The sequence below is a fragment of the Fragaria vesca genome, linkage group LG1 (assembly GCF_000184155.1).
Source record: "Fragaria vesca subsp. vesca linkage group LG1, FraVesHawaii_1.0, whole genome shotgun sequence".
NCBI classification, from domain to species: domain Eukaryota; kingdom Viridiplantae; phylum Streptophyta; class Magnoliopsida; order Rosales; family Rosaceae; genus Fragaria; species Fragaria vesca.
The window spans coordinates 15,309,127-15,334,187 of record NC_020491.1 but is presented as its reverse complement, the minus strand read 5'-3'; the positions used below and the strand labels follow the sequence as shown (position 1 = coordinate 15,334,187).

At 37.5% G+C, this 25,061-nt stretch overlaps 4 protein-coding genes and 1 non-coding gene across 5 annotated transcripts; 1 reads left to right on the top strand and 4 right to left on the bottom strand.

Annotated features, from left to right (window-relative positions):
- Positions 1-855: 855 nt before the first annotated feature.
- Positions 856-1,467, bottom strand: LOC101306967 (agamous-like MADS-box protein AGL18-like). The gene has a single exon (XM_004289341.1). The coding sequence runs from the start codon at positions 1,465-1,467 to the stop codon at positions 856-858; it is 612 nt and encodes a 203-aa protein (XP_004289389.1).
- A 1,595-nt stretch (positions 1,468-3,062) lies between these two features.
- On the bottom strand, positions 3,063-4,265 carry LOC101306857. The gene is made up of 3 exons (XR_183748.1): positions 3,956-4,265; positions 3,557-3,650; positions 3,063-3,416 (listed from the first exon to the last, which is right to left on the bottom strand). It is a non-coding gene; the product is annotated as an uncharacterized LOC101306857 (transcript).
- Positions 4,266-5,495: 1,230 nt separating this feature from the next.
- On the bottom strand, positions 5,496-8,573 carry LOC101306562 (eukaryotic translation initiation factor 2 subunit beta-like). Its single transcript, XM_004288266.1, has 10 exons — positions 8,491-8,573; positions 7,996-8,051; positions 7,679-7,787; positions 7,525-7,580; positions 7,385-7,439; positions 7,206-7,297; positions 6,972-7,117; positions 6,592-6,734; positions 6,252-6,337; positions 5,496-5,798 (listed from the first exon to the last, which is right to left on the bottom strand). Exons 2-10 carry the CDS (start codon positions 8,041-8,043, stop codon positions 5,721-5,723), a joined length of 813 nt encoding a protein of 270 aa, XP_004288314.1. The 5' UTR covers positions 8,044-8,051; positions 8,491-8,573; the 3' UTR covers positions 5,496-5,720.
- A 375-nt stretch (positions 8,574-8,948) lies between these two features.
- LOC101306273 (probable beta-D-xylosidase 6-like) lies at positions 8,949-12,199 on the bottom strand (the record flags this gene model as incomplete). The annotated part of the gene is made up of 6 exons (XM_004288265.1): positions 8,949-9,582; positions 9,809-10,225; positions 10,551-10,901; positions 11,012-11,109; positions 11,205-11,371; positions 11,540-12,199. Coding segments are annotated over 6 exons (2,292 nt in total), but the record flags the coding sequence as incomplete, so codon positions are not given.
- A 10,751-nt stretch (positions 12,200-22,950) lies between these two features.
- Positions 22,951-24,514, top strand: LOC101305982 (transcription factor bHLH93-like). Its single transcript, XM_004288264.1, has 4 exons — positions 22,951-23,684; positions 23,773-23,943; positions 24,035-24,202; positions 24,290-24,514. The coding sequence occupies exons 1-4, from the start codon at positions 23,010-23,012 to the stop codon at positions 24,371-24,373; spliced, it is 1,098 nt and encodes a 365-aa protein (XP_004288312.1). The 5' UTR covers positions 22,951-23,009; the 3' UTR covers positions 24,374-24,514.
- The last annotated feature ends 547 nt before the right edge of the window (positions 24,515-25,061 follow it).

Below are 25,061 nucleotides of genomic sequence, written 5' to 3'. Positions count from 1 at the left end.
CCCATCAACACATGCATTTCACGCACAAAATTAATGAAAATGGGAAAAATATACCTTATGAGATTCAAACTGCGGTTGTCCAGATATAAGGAAAACAACATAACCATCTCTACTACAAGGAGAATTGTTGATTGTCTTCGTATTGTTTTATTTATTACTAAATCTCATTATTTTTTCTTAGGATTTCTTCTCAATGGCATTTTTTTTCTTTACATCAATTAACCATTTACTCTTATTCATCTTGTTCAAGAAAAAGGAAATGAATATTCTTCGAATTAAATTTGAGGAAGTACTAATTCACCTTACACTATACCTATCATCTAACAATATTTTTTTCATATTTTTATTTGAAATACATTACATAGTTGGTCTAATTAATGGACATTTTTTAAGATATAAAGACTTAAAGTTATTCTACAAGTCTCTATAGTTTTTGTTGAAGTTTTATCAATCTCGATATTTTCTTGAATTTTCCGTCGAAAATTTTATTATTATATTCTGATATTGATATTTCAATAATTTTGATATTTTAGTCATCTGCATGAACAATTATTTATTAGTTATTGTTAGAGAAAAAGATGACTAGTCTTGAATAAAATAAAAATAATAATTATATACTTTGACATAATTAAGGGGCCCAACTTTTCTTTTCGCACTGGACCTTCAATTCGTCAGGACCGGCCCTGTGTACATTACCTAGCTAGTCGAAACAAAGATTAAGAAACAAGAAATTAACAAAAATGCTCTAGGCCATAAACAAATAACAGTAAGAACGTCCAAAACTGGAAAGACATGGGAGCAACTCGAATATGATCATAATCCTCTTGCTATGTACGACCAATTTGTTGATGCCGATCACAAGTGCAAACAAGTATCTATAAACTGTTCACTTAGCTCTGATTCAATGCAATCTGAGACGGCACTTGAGCTTGTTCCAGAGAAAAAATTGCTATAATTCCCATCCACACGATCTGAATCTGAATCTTCAAGCATGTATACAGCGCGCTCGTCAATCTTCTTTTTCTCAACTGATTCTATCCCTTCCCTTATTTGTTTTTCTAGCTCATGCAGCTCTCTCAAACTCATGCCATCCAACTCCATACCCTTCAACCTCGAGCGATCCAAGTTTAGGGCTTTAATTTCTTCCTGCATTACCGCTGCTATTGCACTCAAACTATCAGATGATGAACTCGGCTCCCCATGTTGGCTCTTCTTTTCTGCAGACTCCATTACGGAGCCGCAGGCACGTTCCTTCATGTATCTCTCCATGCTGGGGCTTGAGAAGTACTCGTACAGCTTTTTGGTGTTGGAGAAAACTATGACTGCAACCTTTGCGTCACATCGAACTGAAAAATCATATGCCTTGTTAACCAACCCCTTTCGGCGTTTGGAGAAGGTGACTTGCCTGCTACTAAGATGTTGGATCTTCTCGATCTTGGTTCTTCTTGGACAAGTGGTCATGGCCATCTTTCTTGATCAGACTTGAATGATTAGGGTTCTCTAGGGTTTTGTTGGTATTGTTTTGTGTTTTGTGTTTTGTTCCTAAACAACTATGCTTCTTATATAGAGCGATTAATTATAGTACGGCCAAAATCAGGAAACAGTATCACAATAGGAAATGGAAACTACCCGATGTTACTTATATTTCTTTTAAATCTTATCCAAAAAAATTCTTCCTTGATGAATAAGGAATAAGCAGAAAGTTTATCGCTTCGGGAGTCCTATTACGACCCAAAAACTAGTTACCAGCTGGTAAACGCGTAAGTAAGAAACTTACTTGGATAGTAATTAAGTCATTAAAAAAAATTCCTCTTAAGTTTTTCTGGATACATAATTTCCACTTAAATTTTGTTTGCATGATTTGATGAATTTTAAGGGTTTTTATTTCTGGTTTTAGCAAACTTTCGTGATGATTAATCTTGTTTACCAAAATACCAAAACAACAAAATTTCCGGAGGAAAGAACAAGTTAATGTCATGCCATGACCGTAGTTATCTCCTTATTAAACCTAATCTTGTTTGGATTGAATACCGTTCCTAATCCATTGCGTATCTCCTAAACCCTTAACCCTATCTTATATAGACTAGGAGTGTTCAATATATATAAACCATAACTAAAGTTGGCCAAAAAGCATAAATCACTCTAACTCCACATTTTATTAGCTGACCCTTTCCCGAAACTCAAAAACAAAACTATACAGTAACAATATGAAAGTCTTTGGATAGTTCCAAGTGAATATCACCGGTTAAATATCTGCATATATCACATTCTGTGTCTGCTCCATCTTCCCAGTGTGTTTTGATCCTTGGATAGTTGTATTTAACATGAACTAGGATTACAATAAAATAGGCATGATTATATTGTTTTCCGATCCATGTGTTCCGAGGGATCGAAAAACTTAGACATCGATCACAGCCCTAGCTCTCACCCCAGGTTTTGCTGTAAATCTGTAATAGCGTACTCTGCCCTGGAGAACGTACTACACCGGCACCAAATAACCACACATTCTGACATGCATCACCAGCCATGCATGCAGCCTTCTCTTCTGAACGAGAGAGTCACTCTCAGCTGAGTCAGCTCCATTGATACGACGAAGACGCCAAGATGCCGAGTTTTCGCTCGATTATTAATTGATTACTTGTTTTCTTGTTTTGATTTCTTCTCAGCTCAGGTTGGTGAGTTCTGGCTATTTGATTATTTGGATTGCTGCATATGTTTTAGGTGGGTTTTGGGGTTTTGGTATTTTGGGTTCGGAACTGAAATCGACTGGAATATTGGTATGTTTAAAATTGTTGACGTGTTGGAATTGAAGGGAAAGTTGGTGAGGCACACTCGGCTTAACGCGTTCCGATCAAGTACTTTACCAAAATTGTTGACGTGTCTTCTTGTTCCTTTCCTTTATTCTGGGTTTTGGGAAAGTTCTACAGTCTACACACCACATCTGCTGGGAAAAAAACTAGGTCTCTATCTCTGTCACCTTTTGCTTCAAAATTCATTCAAATTTCAAAAATGTGGGCCAAATCTCGTCACTGATTTCAAATGCCAGTCCAAACGAAAGTAAAGAGATTGATTTTGAATTTTGTATACCGCCTTCGTGTTCATCTTGCAAGTAAGCAAAAAATCAACACGAAAAATCTAAGTCGAAGATAGCACATCACATCATACAGGGACAATGGAGACGATTAATAATTAAGGAGTCTTGTACATAAAAAACTACGAGAAATCAATATCAAGCAAGATCTCACATTACATAAATAGGAGGAATTGAACTAATCCAAGCATATGTACGCAGGGATATATCATTGAACTAATCGATCTGCATATCATTGGTAACGATGATGATTCAGAAGATGAAGAGGACAGAGGGGTCGCAGCAACACTCGTCAATAAGGCAACAGCAACACAAAGCCGCAAGACTGATCAACAACACATCGATCCACACAAGCACAGACACAAATAGAGATCAGTCAAGTAGCCCAAAAACCCAATAATTTCCAGCAGTTTTATATGACAGAATGAAAATGTTGAATTGAAGTATGGTTCTTAAGTTACTTACCATCCCTCTAGGAAACCTGGTTCTCTCTTGGGTGGAGGAGCTGGAGCATAAGCATACTGTGGAGGTGCCATTACTGGAGGGCCTTGATAATAACCTACAAGATCAATTACCCAACAAAAAATAATTACCAGAACTTAAAATAAGATAGTTAATTGAACTCGTCACCTAAAATCAACTTGGAAATTAAGGGAAAACCTCTTGAATCCAGAAACTATTACAGTCCCTGTTACTGTAAATTAAAAGTATAAAACAACTTAAAGATTGGTACAAATTGTCCAAAAGAACAAGGGAATCTCACCTTTAAGAACTTCAAGGAGCGAGGAAGTTAATCAAGGAGGTACAAGAAGTGTTTAGAAAGAGTTAGAGAGAATAGGAAGTTGCAGAGGTTAAGAATAATACCTTGGCCTTGAGCAGGGTAGGGATAACCATATTTTGGGTCGCTCATCTTCTGCTAACTAAGCACACAGACTCAATCTGAACTCTGAAGCTCCAAGTTTGGTGTGTATGTGGAAGAGGAATTCCAGATTTCTATGGCTTTTATACTAATAATAAGCTTAGCTAGAAAGTTCTGGCTGATTTCAAATTTTACATAAACAGCATGCATCACTTTTCAATGCCGTTTATCACACCCTCTGCCCCACACTCAACATTCATCTCTATCACCTTTTCCTAGTGTTCCCACTAATAGGGCTCCGGTGTGAATCACACGGTGTGATATAAGGAAGATATATTGGTAATAAACGAATGATGTGGATAAGATAGGGGGAAAGGGATGTTAGTATTTTAGGATTTTTAGCCTTGGAGATGAGGTGGAGAAATTTTTCTATTAGATTATCAGATTGATTCAACATTACACAATAACTGTCGTTCTAAAATCTAACTCATGCTCTTCAACTTTTAAGTGAGGCATGTTAATATGCCACTAAACTAAATGGGTTTGGTTTCATTAGATGAAAATTATACAGCGCACCCGGGTGCGCCGCGCACCCGGGTGTATCCACCGTCCATTTTGATCCGTCAAAAAAAAAAAAAAATAAACGATGGAGATGACGGGTGCGCCGAATAGGCTCTCTTCATTAGCCAAAAACCAAACAAAAAAGCCTCTGCATCTTGTTGTGTGGCTTCAGCATGTGGCCGAACTCGGAATCGTGGAGAAGCTGCTAAAAGACGTGTGGACATTCATCCAATTACCATCAATTTACGTCAAAGAAAAACACAGTGGGGTGCCCAAATCAAAAGATTGCAGTATCTATCAAGCTTACCATGAGTTGAAGGAAATAAAATACCTTAATCCTAGAATCTGACGTACTGTCAATGGAAGTAGCGATGTGCTAATATTCCTACTACGAAGAATGAAATGAATACACCGGAGCCCTTTATCATAATATGCCGGCGGCAGGCTTTATTCGATGACTCGAAGAATGTGGAGGAAATATTTTAAACTGGGATCAGAGGAATAAATTGTGATGTGAAATAGAGTGGTTTATTCCCTTGGAAACCCCTAGTTGTTGGTTTAGGCATGTCAATTGTTGCTTTATACAGTCATAATGGTCGAAAAGGGAGAATAATCAGGTTGCTTTCGGTCACGCGTTTTCGTCAGAACTGCAATCTGCTTTCAAGAGAATCGATTCTATCTCAATGTGAAATTGAGAAGAGTCCTGTAACTGTGGCAAAATCACAATGATTGAACAAAAGACAAGATGACATAGCAACTGCAGTGGTTAGTATGCTTCCAAAGGAGTGGTTAAACAATGACCAAAGCAAAGGCTTCGGTGGTTTAGGAAGCCCGGGAAAAGAGAGAACTTCATAGATTTTGTTACCCGTGATGTGAGCGAATGCATCATCATATACCAACTCCATTGCAGAAACAGGTAAGACTCATTCTTAACATGAAATACAAGCAGGAAAATTTTCAGTACGAGGTCAATCACATATATGTGCTAATAGAAAGGAAAGGTTTTCTGAACTCAAACACAAGGGCCGTAAGAAGCAATTGATGAGTATATGACAGCAAAATAGCCAGAGTTATCACCTCAGTGTCTACATATCACAACTACTACGTTGTTCTAGTAATAATAAACAGGCAAATCCAAAATTCATTGACTAGTAAACCACAGTTCTCTTCTCCTAATACAGACTTTAGACAACCAAAAGCAGAACAGGATCATGCCCCAGCATTCCTGCGCCCAACACGAGCAACAAAACCTTGTTTGATCTGAGCAACAGATCGTCCAGAACCGCACTGCAAGAATAAGAAAATATGTTAACCCCCAAACACGAGAAAAATAAGTCGAGACTGAAGAATCGTGTTCAAAAAGAATTAGAACTGCACCAGATCCTAAAGAAGGTAAGGATCCCTTCCACACTAAGCAAGATAAAACTTTTCCACAAACAGGCCTCAGAAGTATTCAGGTTACTCCATCATGAGCAAGAAAGAATCAGACAATGTAGGCAAAACTTTACATCATCATAGGCCTCCTTAAGCTAGAGATTATCGGCACTGTCATAATAAAATGTGCTTTGTCGTTCTACAACTACAACGTTCTCTAATTCACTCACACCAAGACTGCTTACAGTTTACATGTGCAGAAAACGACCCGTCTTTGGTATAGAATCCAATTTAAGTATGAATACATTTCCTACAATTAAATAGCGAACCAACGCTAGAAAATGCCAACAACATTATGATTGTTACCTTCTCGCATCTGAGGAAATACAGGCGATTCTCCTTTGATAGTATGGTGTCGGGGCTTTTGCACCCAAGACAGATCACATATTCATCTGACAAAAAGAAGTTCCATAAGAAAAAAAAACGATAAAATAGTGAAAAAGTAACAAAGAATAATACACAAGGACAGAACCACCAAGCCTGGGCAGTATGCAAATCACAATCCACACAGATGATTCCAAAGTAGCAAATGCAATGAATATAAAATCAAACCACAAGCCTGGGCAGTTTGCAAATCATAATCCACAGATGATTCCAAAGTAGCAAATGCAATGAATATAAAATAAACCAAAAACGAGGTACTTACTGACATATCGCCGCAGTATCCCTTCAAAATTCTTTGGCGCAAACCTTCCCTTCACAACTAACCTCTGTTGTCCATCAAGTGATCCACTTGTCCCCAGTTCGGCCAACAAGAAATTCTGGACATGCTCTGGTTGCCTATGCATCCTGTAATTTTAAGGTAGATCAACCAAAGATGAATTATAGATCAAAAAAGCAGTTGCTTTGTTTAGCAAGTAGATAAAATCAGAATTTCAGAAAATATATTTACAAAAACTGTATTATTAGGAATCACTCCGGCCATGGTCATCTATACGGGCCATTATGATTAACAGATATCCACACATACTCAAAATTTACAGGAATAAAGAAACATATTAGTGAGACAAGGGAAGTAAAACCTACGTCTTGCACAGATCCATGAAATTGACAAAGACAGTTTTCTTTGTGCCCTCACGCAGAACTTGTGGAGGCCTCATAACTGTCCTACGCCTATCTCCAGCTAGCTCCGGATTATTCTCCCTAAGGATGTTGTACACCCTTCCAAGAAGCTGCAGATATTGCATCAAAGAATGAATTTTAAACAAATCTACCATATAACATATAAGCAACTCTAGTAAAATGAGACAATTAACACACCTCCTCATATTCATAATCACGGTCGCTTCCCTCCCAAGGATTGGAGGCCCCAAGTATAATGCCTTCTCCTTCTTCATCCTCGGCTGGGTGCTCTAAAAGGCCAAGAATTAAAAGAGTTATATTATTTGTTTCAAAGATAATGATGTCACATACATCTTCTAAGCCCAGCAATGCCTTACCATCCAAATCCTCTGGTACATCACCAGTCTCCTCATTCAAAATGCTAGTTTCGATCTGTAATCACATCAACCAACCATCAAAAGTCAATTTCCAGGTAAAAGAAATTGCTTGTAGACAGTAGAAAAGTATAACAACTTACTGGCTTCTTCTTTTTCTTTTTCAAGCCAGTAAAGGAACTGTCCTGGCCTTCAGAAACTGCAATGACAAAAAAAATTAAGTCCCCTGAAAACGATATCCCACACTTGGAAATGCAAACACCAAACAGTAACCAATTGGTTGTTTAACTAAATCACCTGCCAGGCTTTCCGTTTTCTCAGCCAACTTATCCACAGAATCATCAGCCGGATCCTCAATTACAACCTTCTTCTTCTTCTTCTTTTTACTAGGATCAAAAGGTGCAACCTGCAAAAAGAGACACAATCCTTAGGCCTAGCCAAGATCACCGAGACATCACACCATATAATTTTATTTAACAGACTACCAACTACCTAACTCCATGAAATCATATCAATTATCTCCGACATTTTCCACCCACCAAATTGTCAAAATGAGGTGCAATAGCAACACAGAAAGATTAAAAAAAATAATAATAAATAAATCTCTAACATACATCTGCCAGCGCCACCTCTTCTTTCACATCATTCTGATCGTCTGCCATGATTGCTGCTGCAAAACAAAGCGAAACTAAATCAATCTAACACGCATCAAAACTTACACGAATCAACCAAACAAAACCTATTAACTTATAGACCCTGAACTTTTTCCAATGTCTAATACTCACTATCTTACAAGCCGATTTGCTCAGCTGAAGCAGAGATATCAATATATATATATATATATATATAGATGTTTAATTTTGGCCTACAAGTTATGCAAACTCATATTATCCCGGCAAAGGTTTATATTCCGGTGAATCGGAAACTGTAAGTAATTACGATTCACATTCACAGACCTAATTTGACTAGCGCAGGCGGTCCTCAATAATCAGAGCCCTAATTTCAACCAGAGTCCCCAATTTTACAGAATAAAAAAAACAACGAATCGGCTCGCATAAGGTGCCCTAGCTTCAGATTCAGAATCAGAGAGAGACAGAGAGAGATAGTACCTGGTGTATCGTCGGAGACGGAGTAGACGAAGGTCTGGCGGTGAGGACTGGTTTCGACTAGGTCTGAGCTCTGAACAACGATAACGTTTAACGAGTGCGAAGTGGAAACCTAATGTTTATACTTCGGAAAATAGTCGACCAAAAGATTTCTTGGGCTGGGCTGGGCTTAAAATCATACAGCCCAGGCCCAATCTAAAAACATTTTCCATGTGAATTTTGTTTTTGTTTTTTTTAATCTGTGGTTAAATCTTTCCTTTCTCATTGATGTCAAATTCAGGCGAATTGCCGTTAAAAATCGAATACTGGCACCCCACTAGGCTTAAGAAAAATAAATCAAAAAAAAAATAGGCACGTCATTCTAATACATCTGTAAAAAAGAAACTGAAGGTATGCATGTGTTTAGAATGTGTATTAGAATGTGAAAAAATAGGCACGTCATTCTAATACATCTGTAAAAATAGGCTTAAGACTTCAAATGTACTGTAGAACAACATCAATTAGTTTCAACTGTAATAGAATGAGTTGCATCTCCAACCATTAACATATGATCACCCAATGGCATTACCCTTTCGCCATAATCGTTTGCAAAGCTAAGATGAGTACAAGGATCCACCAAAATGCTTGTTGGGGTAGATTTAGATGAAATGGTATGCACTTGATTGAAACCAATCAGCTGTTGTTTTGGAGCACCTTTCATAATTTCTGGCACTCGAGAGTATAACATCACAGTATGGCTTCCATCCATGTCTCCTACATTCATCACAACGATTTCAACAGAGAATCTCAATGAATCACAAGAGCTCACCTCATCTAGGCGTAAATAACCATTTGCATCTCCTGCTTGATGAAGTACGTTTTTGATTGAATAAACCTTGAATGGTGTTTGTATGCTTAATTTGGTCGGAGCTGAAACAATGTTGTATGTGAAATTTGTGTAGCTCAAACCATGTCCAAATCCATACACCCTATTCCCTGTGTAGAACCGGTAGGTTCTTCCTGGATAGCCGCGAGAAGGATCAGCCCTCATGTTCATATCGTTCATTGGGATGTTTGTGAATGACTCAAAATACCAAGTCATAGTCAGCCTTCCACCTGTTTATTTGTAAAGAGAACATGTTAAGCTTAGCTCTAAAAATTTGAAACTGAAGGTATGCATGTGTTTGACTGCCTAACAGATATGTAATGAACTCTGATTAGCATTACAGAAAACAGAACTCATAGCATTGAGAATGTAGGCTCTTTCCATACCATGTTAGATTTCTTTTTATGATGAAAAATATAAACACCTTCATAGTATTCCATGTTGTCATATACCTACTTGGATTAAAGTCTCCAAAGATGATTTCTGATAGTGCCCTCCCACCAGTTTCACCAGGGTATCCAATATAAAGAATGCTAGCAATTCGCGGGTCTTTTTTGGCAAATGATACATCAAGTGGTCCACCACCAGCAAGAACTAGAATCACTGGGTTTTTACTCGCAGCAGCTACTGAAGATACAAGGGCCATCTGCTTACCAGGTAGGAGAAGACTAACTCGGTCATGATCTTCTCTTTCTTGTGACGCATCAAGACCAACAACTATAACAGAAAAATCAGCTTCCTTGGCAGCATGAATTGCTTCCTTGAACCCAGTATCAGAATCACATGGTACATCATGGCAACCAGCTGTGTAAGATGTTCCTTTTCTGTACTCCTGAAGACCCTCAAAAGGAGTCTTTGGGTTGCAGGGAATCCCTATACATTCAACAAACCTTTTGTTTAATAGCCCTCATGAAACCCTATGATTACTATTGAGGTCAACACTTCAAACTTAGTGTAACATTGGTTAAACAGGGAAAATATGTGAATGATTCCTAAATTCTCCCTTAAATTGATCAAATTGCCAACAGCATTGATAAAGAACATATCATTTTTACATGCCATGACCAGTGGGGAACCTAGGATTTTAGTTTTGTGGTTGGCATGACTCTACCAAGTATTAACATTTTCAGAAGACTTCAACTGCAAGACTGTGATATGACCTTAGAAATTTTATATGAAACTGCATACTAAAGCATACCTGTGTAACCCCCACCCAGCAAACTTGCATTGTTTGCCAATGGACCAATAACAGCCAATGAAAAATCAACACCCTTATTCAAAGGCAAGAACTTCTTATCATTTTTAAGAAGCACAATTCCCTGCCTTGCTGCTTCGAGTGCCAAATTTTTGTGCTCTGATGTACACACGTCTTGAGGTCCCAACCTTCCATATTGGCCTTTTATGGGATCTCCATCAAACAGCCCAAGACGGAGTTGAACGGAGAAAAGATTGAGAAGAGCCCTGTCTATGTCTTCCTCTTGCACCTTTCCTTGTTTGATTGTAGAAAGAGTATTTCGAACCAAGTATGTACCACAATTAATATCCGTCCCTACAGATAACTGACTCAATTACAACTTCATAAACTAATTCACAACATTTATCGCATAGACACTGCAAGAAAATTTTCATGTGTTGCTGAAAATTAAAAATCATAAGCACCTGCTTTAAGAACATCAGCAACTGCATCTTCAATAGTTTTTGTATAATTCTGATATTCAAAAACTGTGGCCACAGCATCACAGTCTGAGGTGATATACCTGTTAACACCAAGTGGTATGCATAAGTATAAGTCTTATCAATCTATCAAAATTAAGAAATTCTATTCAGCTAGATGAGCATATTGAACTTTTACCCTTTAAAGCCCCATTCCTCTCGAACTTTGTCCAACAAATCCTTGTCTGCACATGCTGGAACCCCATTTACTGCATTGTAGGAACACATCAAACAGCTAGCTTTGCCTTGTTGTATGCAACTACGAAAAGGCGGCTGATATGTGTCCTCCAAATCTTGTTCTGAAACCTATTGAAATATGAACTGAGCTACTATTAACATATTGGCTAACATTCTAAATGAGTACTAAAATTTGACTTGCATTGGCTAGGAAAGAAGCTACTTAAACATTCTGATAGATGTTGGCTAACAATATACATATGATCATTGAAAAACTGAAGTTGGAAGAAGACTTACCACTGCATTGAAGCTATATCTACTATACTTCCCCCACATCTCCAAGTCATAAGCAGTGAAATGCTTGCAACAAGCAGAGAGCATTAGCCCATCACTCTCCTCCAACACTCTTCTCCCTCCAAACCCATTCCTAACACCACTCCCACCTCCCCAACTCCCACCTTGAAACCCCTTGACAAACTCAACAGCATAAGCAGAAGCAACCATGGGATCTTCCCCAGGGGTCTCCTGGCCTCTCCCCCATCTTGGGTCCCTAAAGATATTAATATTAGGTGCCCAAAATGTCAATCCAGCCTGCCCAAAGTTGTACATAGCTCTGGCCTCAACAGCAATGGCAGACCCAATGAGGTTCCACAGAGTCCTATTGAAAGCAGCTGCAGTGACAATCACTTGTGGGAAGCTTGTGGCAGAAGCGATGGAGCCATTGAAGGAGACACCAGGGCCATTAGTGGCAATTCCATGGAGGGACTCAGACCACCACTCATAAGGTGGGATTCCAAGTCTGGGGATTCCAGAGGCAGAGTTGGAGAGCTGCTGGATTTTCTCATTGAGGGTGAGGAGGGAAACTAGAGACTGGGCTCTGGTGGAGGTTGGGAGAGAGGTGTTGCAGAAAGGGTACAGGGTGTTGTGGTGGGGTTGGCTGCATGGGAACTGAGGGTGTGAATTTGATGATGATATGATAAATTGGAGGAGGAGGAGGAAGAGGGATGATGATGGTCTCCAGTTGTTAGGAGACATCTCAGAAGAGAGAAGACCAGTAGCTGATCCGCTTTGCATATTTTTACTTATATATATTACAATTTTGGAAGGGTTTGAAACTTTGAATTGTTTTGTACAAGGATACAAAACGAGTTGTAACAAAACACAAGGGGATGGAGAAGGAACGAAGCTTAAAGCCAACAGAAACATAAAACCAAGAAGATTAGCAGGACATGGAGACTACCAACCAGGAAAGCTCAGAGTAATAATGCTGAAAAATAAGTTATGAACATAACATTAACTAGTCGAGGTGTATCAACAACTTTCTTTTCTAACTTTGTTGATCAATTTTATTAGTGTTTTTCATTGCTTTTGACGGTGAAGCTTTATGATCTATTTTAACTAGATTGTATTTTTATTTAATGGTTTCCAGATAGTAATGTAAAACGTAGATGGTTCGATCATGCTAATTTTCAGAACTAAATGAACCGAAGAAAAACTGGTAAATAATGTTGCTAGGATTTCTCTCTCAGTGTAACTTAAGAATTACAAAAGATGAATAAACATAGGAATATATTGCCTTTCAGAATCATTATCATGGGGTCATTGGGGTGGGTGATGGACTTGCTTGCCTCAGCGGATGGACTTGTTATAATAACCATAACACAGTAATGGGCAGGAGACCATACCGCTCCTATTTCTGGTAAATCATCCCACACCACTATGGAAAACTTCAAGCTCAACTGTGTAGAGGAATGCAATGTGGCAAGCAAAGTATCAAATATCAATGGCTTAAATGCATTAGACCATTAGTTGATTACTTGATTTAGATGAACAATCTTTTTGCTTCCAGAATATTGGTTTACGAATAATTTCTTTTATGGAGTTCACTTGATCGTTTGATACATCAAAGGAATTCTACATTAGAACAGGAGAAGCGAACCAGAAATGAAAATATATGGAGATGCTCTACACATTTGATGATTTGATGTCTGCATTTCAAGATAGATTTTGATGTTGAGTAATTGGTTGTGTTTATGATATGCAGAGAAAATAATACAGTGATGGGTTGTGAGTATATTTTTCATTGCACTTTCTTTTTCCAGAGGCAGAAATTACATGACCCATAGTTGTGGGCCGGTTATATATTTGGGCCATAATCAATTTGGGCCTGCTTTCATAAAACAGCACCTGAGCCTAGCTCAGTCTCTTCACTCTCGTCATGCCTCTGTTAGCTGTCCGTGTTTGATCAAAAGAAGATCATATGCTTTCAAGGAAAAGAAAAGAAAAAAACAGAATTAAGTTTTTTTTGAACAACTGAAATTTTTGACAGCATCTCACAAATAGGCAGAACAAGCACAAAGACACATACACTCGATCCATAATCCAACTCTTTAGCCGATTCACCAGTCCGAAAACAAAATTATAAAACTGCATTGTCACCTTTTTTTTTTGGTCGACGGCGGATACAAATTTTGATAAAAAAAAAAATGTAAACATTAAGCCAATTCCACTTGACACATTCAACTCTGCCCAAGTATAGTCTAATGTTTGAAATTTTGTGTTCATGACCAACTAATGAGTAATTATCCGAAATTTAAAGTATATAATACCATTTTAATATGGTAATTTGGATTATATTCCAATCACACTGTCTTTGCAAACAAACAAGGCCTTTGGGAGAATGAATACAAACGCTATGGACAAACTTCTCCACCCCGGGTTTCTGACATGCTGGTACTTTTTCATGTTCTAAAATCTCTTTTCAACACGACAGTTCTTTATATATAACAAGGTACCATTGCAGCCTTACTTGACCATATTGGCATTTAAATTTATTATTAATTATTAAAATGACACATATATTCTCATGATGAATATTTGAATTCAATTACACATCATCATAACCATATATGAAAATGAAGTTGTGTTCAAATAAGTAACCTTTAAAATTTAGAATGGATCAATGAACATTATGAAGTTGTGAACGATCATATGGAAGTCACTATTTTACCTAGATATAAATTTATATATCATATATTTGAAATATCTTGAATAATATAGAGAAAACTTGACAAAAACACACAAAAAGATGTTAGGTAGATCCTCTAAAGAATAAATTAATAGGGTTAAATTCAATTTACCCCTTGAGGTTTAAGGTTAACTTTATTTCAGTCTCATTCTCTCAATTTTGAAAATTTACCTCTTGAATTTTTCAATTTTCATCAATCGTGCCTATTTGCTAAGATTCCGTCCAATTGGACGCTACATGCTAACATGAAATCTTAGAAAATGGACTCTAAAGTGTGTCTTTTGTCATTAAATGACTATTTTAGACCTTAAAGTGAGCCATAAAGTCAAAATTAACGTTCAAATTTGACGGACTTTTAATAAATCGACAAAGCTGATGAAAATTATAAAATTGGATTAAATTCAGTTTACCCTCTAAATCTTTGGTTCCAAAATCAGTTCAGTCCCGCAACTTTTTTTTAAATTAGTCCGTCCCTTTAACTTTCGTAAACACATCAGTCGGGTCCAATTTTTGAATTCTCCTTGAAATATGATGTCACCAAAGCTGTTGGAACTGACAAAGGGACCTGTAATTCATCTTTATCCCTTTTTAGAAGGGTAAAATAGCTAATTTGACAAAATATTATCAAAGAATATAAAAAAAAGCATCTATTTGGCAAAATGAATAAAAAACACTTAGGGTATTTCAGACATTTCATTAAAAATGAGAGGATAAGGCTGAATTATGGGTCCCTTTGTCAGTTCCAACGGCTTATGTGACGTCACATTTCAAGGGGAATTCAAAAATTAGACCAACTGATATGTTTACGAAAGTTAAAGGGGCGAACTGATTTTTTTAAAAAAATCAGGACTGAACTGATTTTGACACCAAAGATTTAGGGGGTAAACTGAATTTTTTTCTAGAAAATTTAGGGGGTAAATTTTCAAAATTGAGAGAACGGAGACTGAAATGAAGTTAATCTCAAACCTTATGGGGTAAAATGAATTTAATCCAAATGAATATTGAAGGGAAAATAAAAAGGAGGATGAGGGAGTAAAATTAGTTACTTTATTTTAAACTTTCAGTTAATTTACTAAAAATTTTACCGTAAGAGATGAAAGTATAATACATTTTCCGATTAGTTTCCAAACACTAGAAAGAAAACTAGTGGAACAATATTGAGCAGGCTTAAGGTTGGCACCCAACCGTATAAGAGCTCTACCTAACTGAGTTATAGCCCTTGTGCTTAAGATACATCATTTCCTATTTGATCCCTTTGAATTTCATATTCGAAGTTACAATCGGATCGACCTCAAGATGTGAAACCTAGGTTTCGGTAGCTAGTGACTGTAACCTTGCGGTCCCCCGATTAGGTAGAGGATCAGCAGTGGGAGGACGACGACGAGGGAGTATGGCGCGTCTGCAGGCTTCGTTTTCGTTTGTGGTGGCTTATGATCCGGGAAGCTCTAGTTGTTGTTGTTTTACATTAGTCGAGGTTGCAGTTTTTAAGGTGTCAGATTAGACCTGAGTTTGATATACGAATGCGGCGGTATTCGGTGAGTGTGGTGGTCTTGAGGGGAGACTCTAGCTCGAGTCAGGTCAGCAACTTGTTCCAGCCTTTTTCGATCTTGAGGTTGCGATTCTTGACATCTTTAAGTCGTCGAGGGTCAGCTTAGAGGTGACAGAGTTTGCGACGGCCAGAGCTCCTAGATCTCATTTTGGTCTAGGGATTGCTCTTGGTGACGCCAACCCACAAGCAATATCTTATTTTCATGATGTATGATTCATATCTCAACATGTCTCCGTATGTGTGATGAATTCTCAAGACATACAAGTTGACAACTTTTTTGATGACGTGGCGTTCGTGTGGTTATTAGGCTTCACACGTGGACGTAGGTAACCTGACTCTGATACCATGATGAAGTAATTTAGGGTTTATATTAAAAACCAATCGGTAATGAATGAAGTTGTCTAAACTCTTATATATAAACTCACACACAATGTCTCATTTTCTCAACGTAGGATTTATATCTCAATATTGCTCTCATTTTCCGTACCTTTTAACATCCAACTTTATGTGCTTGATAGGATTGTGTGGTTTCCTTTGTGGAACATTGTCCATCCTTATTGATCGGCTGCAAAAGAATCGTGAATTCATAATAATGAATTTGACAAAACTCATGGCAATGATGATCAGAATATATCTGGTAACTTTGACACGTGAATGTAAAACATTAGAAGACATGGAAATTTCAATTAGATTCGATAAAGTTAAGATAGGTTTCAAGTGTGCTACAAACCCTAGCTAGGTAAATTTCCACCGCTAGATATATAAACTTTACGAGTAACAGAGATAACTATATATTCCTAGCCAGGAACAAAAACCCAGTTGGAAATGTGAATGTTAAGACGATTTGATATGATTCATCATCATTAACCCAGATCGAAGGGCATGCTGTATATATACATGATTTTACCATTTGACTTTTAATTAGTGAGTGATTGACAAGTAAAGTTCATGTATAATTTGATTGCTTCACCCAAAAGCAATAGCTTGAATGATGATGATCGATACTGCATCCAACAATGTATATCAGTATAAGTAATTGTCTTCACTCTCGTAACATACATTATAATCATTCTTTGGATCTGCATGCTATATACAGAAACGTATACATTATACTGGGACAACAATTTTTCATTGGATATCTACGATGAACTGTCCTGTCCCTTTTCAGTCTCTCGACACATATGAGCCAATTATGTATCGATCATTCACACTGCTGAATTGAAGCTTCAAGTTTGCTTACAACCATTCACCTCCTTCTCTTCGATCAGTCTCATTAGTTATATTGTCTTGTGAGTAATTTGCTCCGCAAGGCACGTACGTAGGGACAATGTTTTTCCAGAAAACAGGTCTAACTAGCTAGAAACTAAAATATTTCGGTGCAAATTAATCTGATTAAACAAAATTATTATCATGGACATTCCAGTTGATTTAGAATTTTAGATGTTGCGGGAAACAGTATCTTTCCCTAAAAGTCTATAATACCATTGTCCTTTTCTGATGTTCATACCAACCAACCAAGCTAATGCAGCCGGTGTTTGTTGCTTAATCCAAATTCAGCTAATAATACAGAATTAATAGCATCATTTTCTAATACGTGTGTCTCAATTATTGAAACTAGCTGCTAGCTTTCTCTTTTATATTTCCATATATAGCTGAATTATTGACCATAAGCAAATGGTCACTTGCAAAAATATATAGGCAAGGCAGCAATATCTTAATGATGGATATGGCGTGATGTTGCAAAATTACAATCCAAATCTGGATCAAGTGTTATGTCATTATCAAAGCCAGAGTAACAACTTAGTATATAGTACATGTCTTCATCTTCCAATTCTTGTCACATGTGCTTAACTTTTGCGTACCAGATAGAATCTCCTTGTTAAACACTTCAATGATCAAGGGGAGCTAGCTTCAGAAAACAGATCCTGTAAAAGTGAATAATAATTAAGATCGATATATATATATATATAGGCTGGATCAGAGGCGCACGTTCGCATCGGCCCTAAAGTGCAGACGTCCCTCCGTTCGCCACCGTACGGCACCGGGGAGGGCGTGCCTCTACCCCAGCGGACTCCAGCAGCATCCCCGACCATTTTCTCTCCCCGGCGAGTTCGCCGAATTCCAGTTTTCGCTGGGGTGGAGGTGCGCCCTCGTCAGTGCCGGACAGTGGAAAACGGAGAGATGTCCACACTTTAAGCCGAGTGCGGACATCCACTCTCGAACGGCTCCGTGTGTGTGTGTGTATATATATATATATGCATCTCTTCTTTAGTGTTGTTGAAGTTGTGTACGGACACATACAAACCGATATATACAGTGGAAAATGAACTTTGATTCGATCTCTACTATAGAAAAGGTTTTAATGACAACAATTTTATAACATTTATCCGATAAAGTCATTGTATGTTGTTTTTATGACATTTTCGGAAGCAAATTAAACGTTATGACTCTAAATTTTGTTTAAAGTTCATGACGTTTAAAAGATTACCGTGAAACTGCTACTATATATACAATATACTAAATACATACAAGGTAACACCTAGATTGGCCACATACAAGGTAACAGTGTAGCACCATACGATCGCGACTACCTTTACACGATGGTGTTTTTTATTTTTTGGGAATAAATTACACGAGAATGACGAGATGGTTTAGAAACAAGAGCACTGAAGTTCAATAAAAAAAGAGCACTCAAGTTTTTGGTCTGAGTGGATAATGAAGTTGATGAGAAATGAGGTGGTAGTGTACTAGTGTTTACTGTTAGAAAGAATAACTGTGACTAGTGAAGGTTTGTCAAATTACACGTCTTTTGATGAAGCTAGCAAAGCTAGGGCTCCGCTCTATGGTGATCGAGCAGTAGTCGTCTTGGCTTTCCCTAGTTTTCTTGTGCTGATTAGACTCGAATCACTCGATCGTCAGTGAGAACACACATATGCCTGCCTTTTTCTGACCCAACTTTGCTGCACAATGACATATATGATCCTTTTTAATCCTTATCACATGCAATTGCAAGCTTTGACATACGCATCCCCGCCTCCCGGCAGGCGGCCTTACGATGCCGGATGCCGGCATTGTCCCAATAACCTGCCTTAAATAACTAAACAGATCATTAAACTTATATAGCTTTTTCCCGGCAACCGGAAACTGACGTCCGGGCGCATTTGTTTCGAATCAAAGTGAATAAGTATCCGTATTAAACAATTCCGACAACGACGGGGTGGCCAAAACCCCACGGGGCCGGGCAATGCTAACGTACACACGCAGTCCACCACGTCGTTAACGCAAATCATGAGACCTAGCTCTCTCTCTCGTCTCTCCTTGTCCTCCTCTGTTTAGAACCAACCTTGCTCGATCTGTAAAAGATCACGCATCAGATCTTAGAATTGAACCATCATAATTCATGAACCACGTCGTAAAAGAACCTAAACGTCCCGCATCTTAGAACTTTCTTCTGCTTTCTTTCTTATCTATAGGATTTGATATTTTTTTGTAACCAGAGGATGGTAGATTCAAAAAATAAAAAAAGTGAACCATCTTCACCAAGAAGAAGAGAAAGAGATAGAAAGTTGGATCAGTACAACATCTCAAAGCAGTGTCTCTGATAATTGGATCTTTGTTTTTTTTTTTTTCTAATACATTTTTTTTGGATCTGTTGGAAGTTGGAACCAAGGACTAATGAGAGAGAGATGTGTGTCTATGGCAAGGGTAAATCTGGAAATAAGTGATTGATCTACTGGTACTGACTGAGCTGCTCGTCTCATGCAAAAGTGCAGCTGATAATCGAGGGGGTCTGGAGTGGGGTCTTGGTCAAATCTGGGGAAAGGACAGAGATTGGGAAAGCGAGATTGGAAAAGACGGGTTCGTATAGAAAAGAAAGCTAGAGCGGTTTGGTTTCAGAGTGAGAGAGAGAGACAGAGAGGTAAAATATTGTGGGCGGGGTTTCAGGGACCTGGTGAGGTTATCTCAATCAGACTCGGCTGCTACCGGATCTAGTTTTGCCGACCAGAAACCTGGTGGTCACGGAGACCATCCAATCAAGAGAGAAAGAGAAAGAGAAGACGTGACCATCCGATCAAGAGAGAGAGAAAGAGAAGAGAAGAGAGAGGGAGAAAAATAGAGAGAGAGAGTTGATTGGATGCAATCTGATGGTCATGAAGACCATCCAAGAGAGAGAAGAGAGAGGGAGAGAAAGAGAGAAAGAGTCGATTGGATGGTCTCTATGACCACCGATCCTTACTGGTCGACAAAACTGGATCCGCTGCTACCTGTTTTATATATTCCCATCGAAGTTTAGGGTACATACGAATACCACTAACCAGTAAGGTGAACGAGCTAGGTCATTTTCTTTATCTCGTCACCATCAGAATCTGCGAAAACCGCTTATCTTTTGGCGTCGTCAGCCACAGCCACCGCCGTTGTTTTCCTCCTCCGTCCAGACGTCAAGTCCTACCTCCCCACCCTACAGCCATGGCCACGTTGTTATCATCCTAGTACAAAGCCGTTGGTTCTAGTCACAGAGAGTACGAAAGGTTATAATTCACTTTACGATTTTAAGAAGAATGGACTAGAGCATGCGAACGTACGTGTTAAAATCATTACTCGGATGAGTGAATAATGTTAGCTTGATGGTGATGATGCATGTTCATTTGTTCGTGACGGTGAAATGTCATCAAGTACACATCATTTAGCTATGGATCATCTAATGAAACGAAACAAAATGATTAAAATCTTCTAAAGAAGAAAAGAAGCAAAGTGAATGAACAATCAAACACACCCGTATTTTGATAACATGATGAGCAATCAATGTTGAATACAACTAAGAAACATGAGCTCGTATTTTTGTCACTGTTTGGCAAGCTAATGAAATATATTTATCTACGTTATTATGACAGGCAATAACAAGAGTGTATATATCATCAGTCACTCTCAACACTAATGATGTTGTGCCAATGATCCATCATCGATGTTGAACCGCGAATGTGTAAGACCAAAACAACCCATAATCAGTCTTCTTTCTTTCAAGACATTTATCCCCGTAAGCAATATCCTCATAATTCAGCAGGAATATAATTCATCAAATCGGTGATATTATCAACAATATAAAATAAAGGTGGCCGGAATCTCGGGCATGTAGGACGAAATGCCACCAAAAAACAAAAAAAACTCTAAGGTAATCTTAATTTGTCTCAACCTTCTTATACATATTTGATTCACATTATTCAATTGCGCAGAACTTTAATTTAACGAACAAATGAATTTTTCTAATATTAGAGTAGTACGTCGGCACTAAATTTAGGTTCATCATGCAACACGTTAATTGGATCGATTTCTAATCTTACATGCAACACGTTAATTGGATCGATTTCTAATCTTATTTGTAGACGTTATTTTAATGTTTGTAGTACTTGCATTAAGGATTTTATATATGTATGTCTCCTTTTATATTATGTTGTTTCACTAATCAAGATTTAAAGACACATTCACACGGACCTTTCTCTAAACAAAAAAGAACAACATATATATATACTAATTGTTATTAGTCTCGTCATACATGCAGTACGTTGAGGTTGATTAACAATTTATTAATGGTCCTTCCAACATATTACAAAGGACATAATCATCTCATTTTCAATTGAGACAAACATAAGACAAGATGCGCCCTAGAGAATTAATTGTTTGACTCTAATACCAGATTAATTATTACTTAATTAATCACATCAGGAATCGAACCTGCAGCTTTGTCCAATAAATATAAAAAGTTTCTCCAGGTAACGCATGTAAAGATTATTATTCTTTAGCATGTAGTACATTTTTGGCATGTGCTTAGCTTGCTGTAAATTATATGCAATTTTTAGGTGTTCTATAGTCGAAGAAAACATGTAACGAAGGATCATTCCCCGTGAGAAAATGTTTGACATGACAACACATTATGATTTAGAACTAACTTTCTATGATACGGCGACTCGTTAGTAAATCTTGCTATAATTTTTGTTGTCGTCCAACTTAGTCACTTAAATATGTATAAAATTATAGACTTAAAATTATGGGAGGTCAAATGTGTTTGCATCCTCTTGTATTGAAGAACACGAACAACTTCAACACATAACATTAAAATTTCAGAATTAACATATACGGTTAGAATTTTTAGAGAAAATGGTGACAATTATCGGTGCCAAAGATTTTTTTATTGTAAATTAATGATAAGCTTTTCTGGATTAGATTAGTATGATTCTATCTTGGATTAGACTAATATGATTCTATGTGGGAATGTACTTGTATTCTTAGAGAAATACCACCTTCACATGATATGATCCAACAGTTGCAAGAAATTCCAAAAGTGAGAGAAACGATAAAATATTAGATTATTAGCTTCCGTAATAGGAATTTGTTTTCTGTTCCTTGAATATTCCTTTTCAGGAAATGAGAATTAATTAATCAGATTACATGCACTAATCACATAGAACAAATTAGATTAGCACATTGTTAATCCCACGTAGAGACAACTTAAGGCGTATTTATCCACGCCTACCTAGTCTTTTCTAGCTAAGTGATTAGAGTGAGGTAGAAAGGTTGAAAGAGAGTGCATGATTTCTGCATGTTCATCCAGTTTTTTTATTTTTATTTTTTATTTTTAATCTTTTTTATTAATAATTCACACACTTTACATATGTATGTCAGTAAGATTTAAACCCATAACCTCAAAATTGTTAGTTAAAAACCTTAATCAATCAAATCACTGCTTACCGACTTATTTTCATCCGGTTAGATTCAAGAAGTTGCAGGAAAATTAGTGAAAGAAAATTAGTAAACAAAATATACCTGACAGTCTTTTAAGTGCATCAGTTTTTGGGTTCAGACAGATTCGTGGGTCAAAGCTTTTTCAAGGTTTTGATATTAAAAATTACAAGTTTGTCTGGTTTAATAATTTGGGTGAAAAAGACATAAATTCACCTTGAGATTGAGAGAGAGAAAGAGAAATGAGATGTAAAAGCAGATTCCTTTTTTCATTGTTAGGGTGGTGTAGCTCTGCTTACCTCCTCTTTTAGGTTCTGCTGCTTCACACACAACATACACAACACTCTATTGCTTCCTATAATGCTTCTCTTGCTTTGAGTTTCTTCAAGAAAAACAAGCCTTCTTCATTAAACAGTAGTAGAGAGAAGAGAGAAGAGAGAAGAGAGAAGAGAGAGATGGAGCTTACTCAACTTGGGTTCTTGGAGGAGCTACTAGCTCCAATTAGAAGAGAGAGTTGGAACACATACTCTTCTGGGTTTAATGAGTTCTTTCCTATGAATAATGGGTGGAGCTTTGATTCCAATTTTGAAGAGAACCCAGCTCTGGTTTCCTCATCAAACCCTCAATTTGGTGGGTTCTCTACACAAGCTGAGTCAACCTTTGAATGCCCGTTACTCACTGAGCAACAAGGCTCATCCTTCCCTTTTGTTGATGGAGGTGGAGTGCTCACAGTCCCATCTGAGATTGATTCCTCATACACCAACAACAATGACAGCAACACCCCTCCATTCCCACCTCAAGATCAAGACTACCCTTCAATGGTGGAGGATGAGGAGTTTGGTAATTTCCTTGGGAGTGAAAACCAGAGCAGCTGTTTGGAGATGGAAGAGAGCAAGAACAGTACTTGCAAAGTTGAGATGGAGCAACAAGGCATTGCTATCACTTCAGATCATGGTGACATTCCTGTGGCTTTCAATATGGGATTGTGTGGTGGAAAGAGAAACTGCAGCAGCAAGTCTAAGAAGATAGAAGGGCAGCCTTCAAAGAATCTAATGGCAGAGAGGAGAAGAAGGAAGCGCTTGAATGACCGCCTTTCTATGCTCAGATCAATTGTCCCCAAGATTAGCAAGGTGAGTTATGTTGTGCATTTGTTCAAATTTCCTTTCTTTTCTTAGTTATGAGGATTTATTGAACAATTTGATGTGAAAATACTGGCAGATGGACAGAACATCTATACTTGGAGACACAATAGACTACATGAAAGAGCTTTTGGAAAGAATCAATAAGTTGCAAGAAGAGAAAATTGAGGAGAATACAAATCAGTTAAGCTTATTGGGCATCAACAAGGACCTAAACTCAAGTGAGGTCTTGGTGAGAAATTCTCCCAAGGTAAAATACTAAAATTGATGTTCCATTTTGCATGTTATGACCTCAAAACCAAAATCCCTTTTGATTTTGGCCTCATTGCCCATATATGCAGTTTGATGTGGAGAGGAGAGACATGGGCACCAGAATAGACATCTGCTGTGCAGCGAAGCCAGGATTGTTGCTTTCAACAGTGAGCACTATAGAAGCACTTGGCCTTGAGATTCAACAGTGTGTTATAAGCTGCTTCAATGATTTTTCATTGCAAGCTTCATGTTCAGAGGTATGCATACAACTCAGTTGGTTAGTCAAATTTATTTTTAAGTAATGTGCATGCTTAATTTGCCTTGTGTTTCTTTCATGGCTTCAGGATGCAGAGCAGAGAACAATGATTAATTCTGAGGAAATAAAGCAAGCACTATTCAGAAATGCAGGGTATGGAGGGAGATGCTAGTAGGAAAAATGAAGAGGAATTTCCAAGTTAGAAGTTGTAATAACATTGTCTTTGATAAATAATCGTGCCCTTATCAGATCCATCGCTTAGCCTAATTTTGTATCATAAACTCTCAAATTTGGGAAAATATATGTCTTCCAGAAGGGTCACTACTTCCTTATCTAACAAAGCTGATATCAGATAGATAATAAAGATTTCTTCTTCTTGTTTTTAATTTTTAATTTTTTTATATTGTTCTTCATTTTTCATGTGTGACGCTCAGAATTTGTGAATAATTTTAGTTGAATTTAGGAATACAGATGCAGACCTCTTGTCACAAAATCTATGAAGAATATCTGAAACACCAGAAAAAACAAATTACACAGAAACCATTGACAGCAACAAGAGGAATTCATTCACCGAGAAAACAATGCAAAATTGAATAGACATATCTTTGCTGACAGGTAGTAATCAAAATATTCTTTTACCTCCATGTCCCTTCAAGCCAAAGCAATTTCTCATTTTCTCTGATTTTACCCCCAGATTAATATTTTAACTGGGCCAAAGAAGCCTCCTTAATCTGCAGTTCTCTTGATTAGATGCAGATCATTATGTTGTGAAGAAGTGAAAGTACATGTTCGATGAAGTAAAAAGCTTGATTTAAGATTTTAAGCTCCATCAAATCACCAGAAGTTTTTTTTTTTTTTTT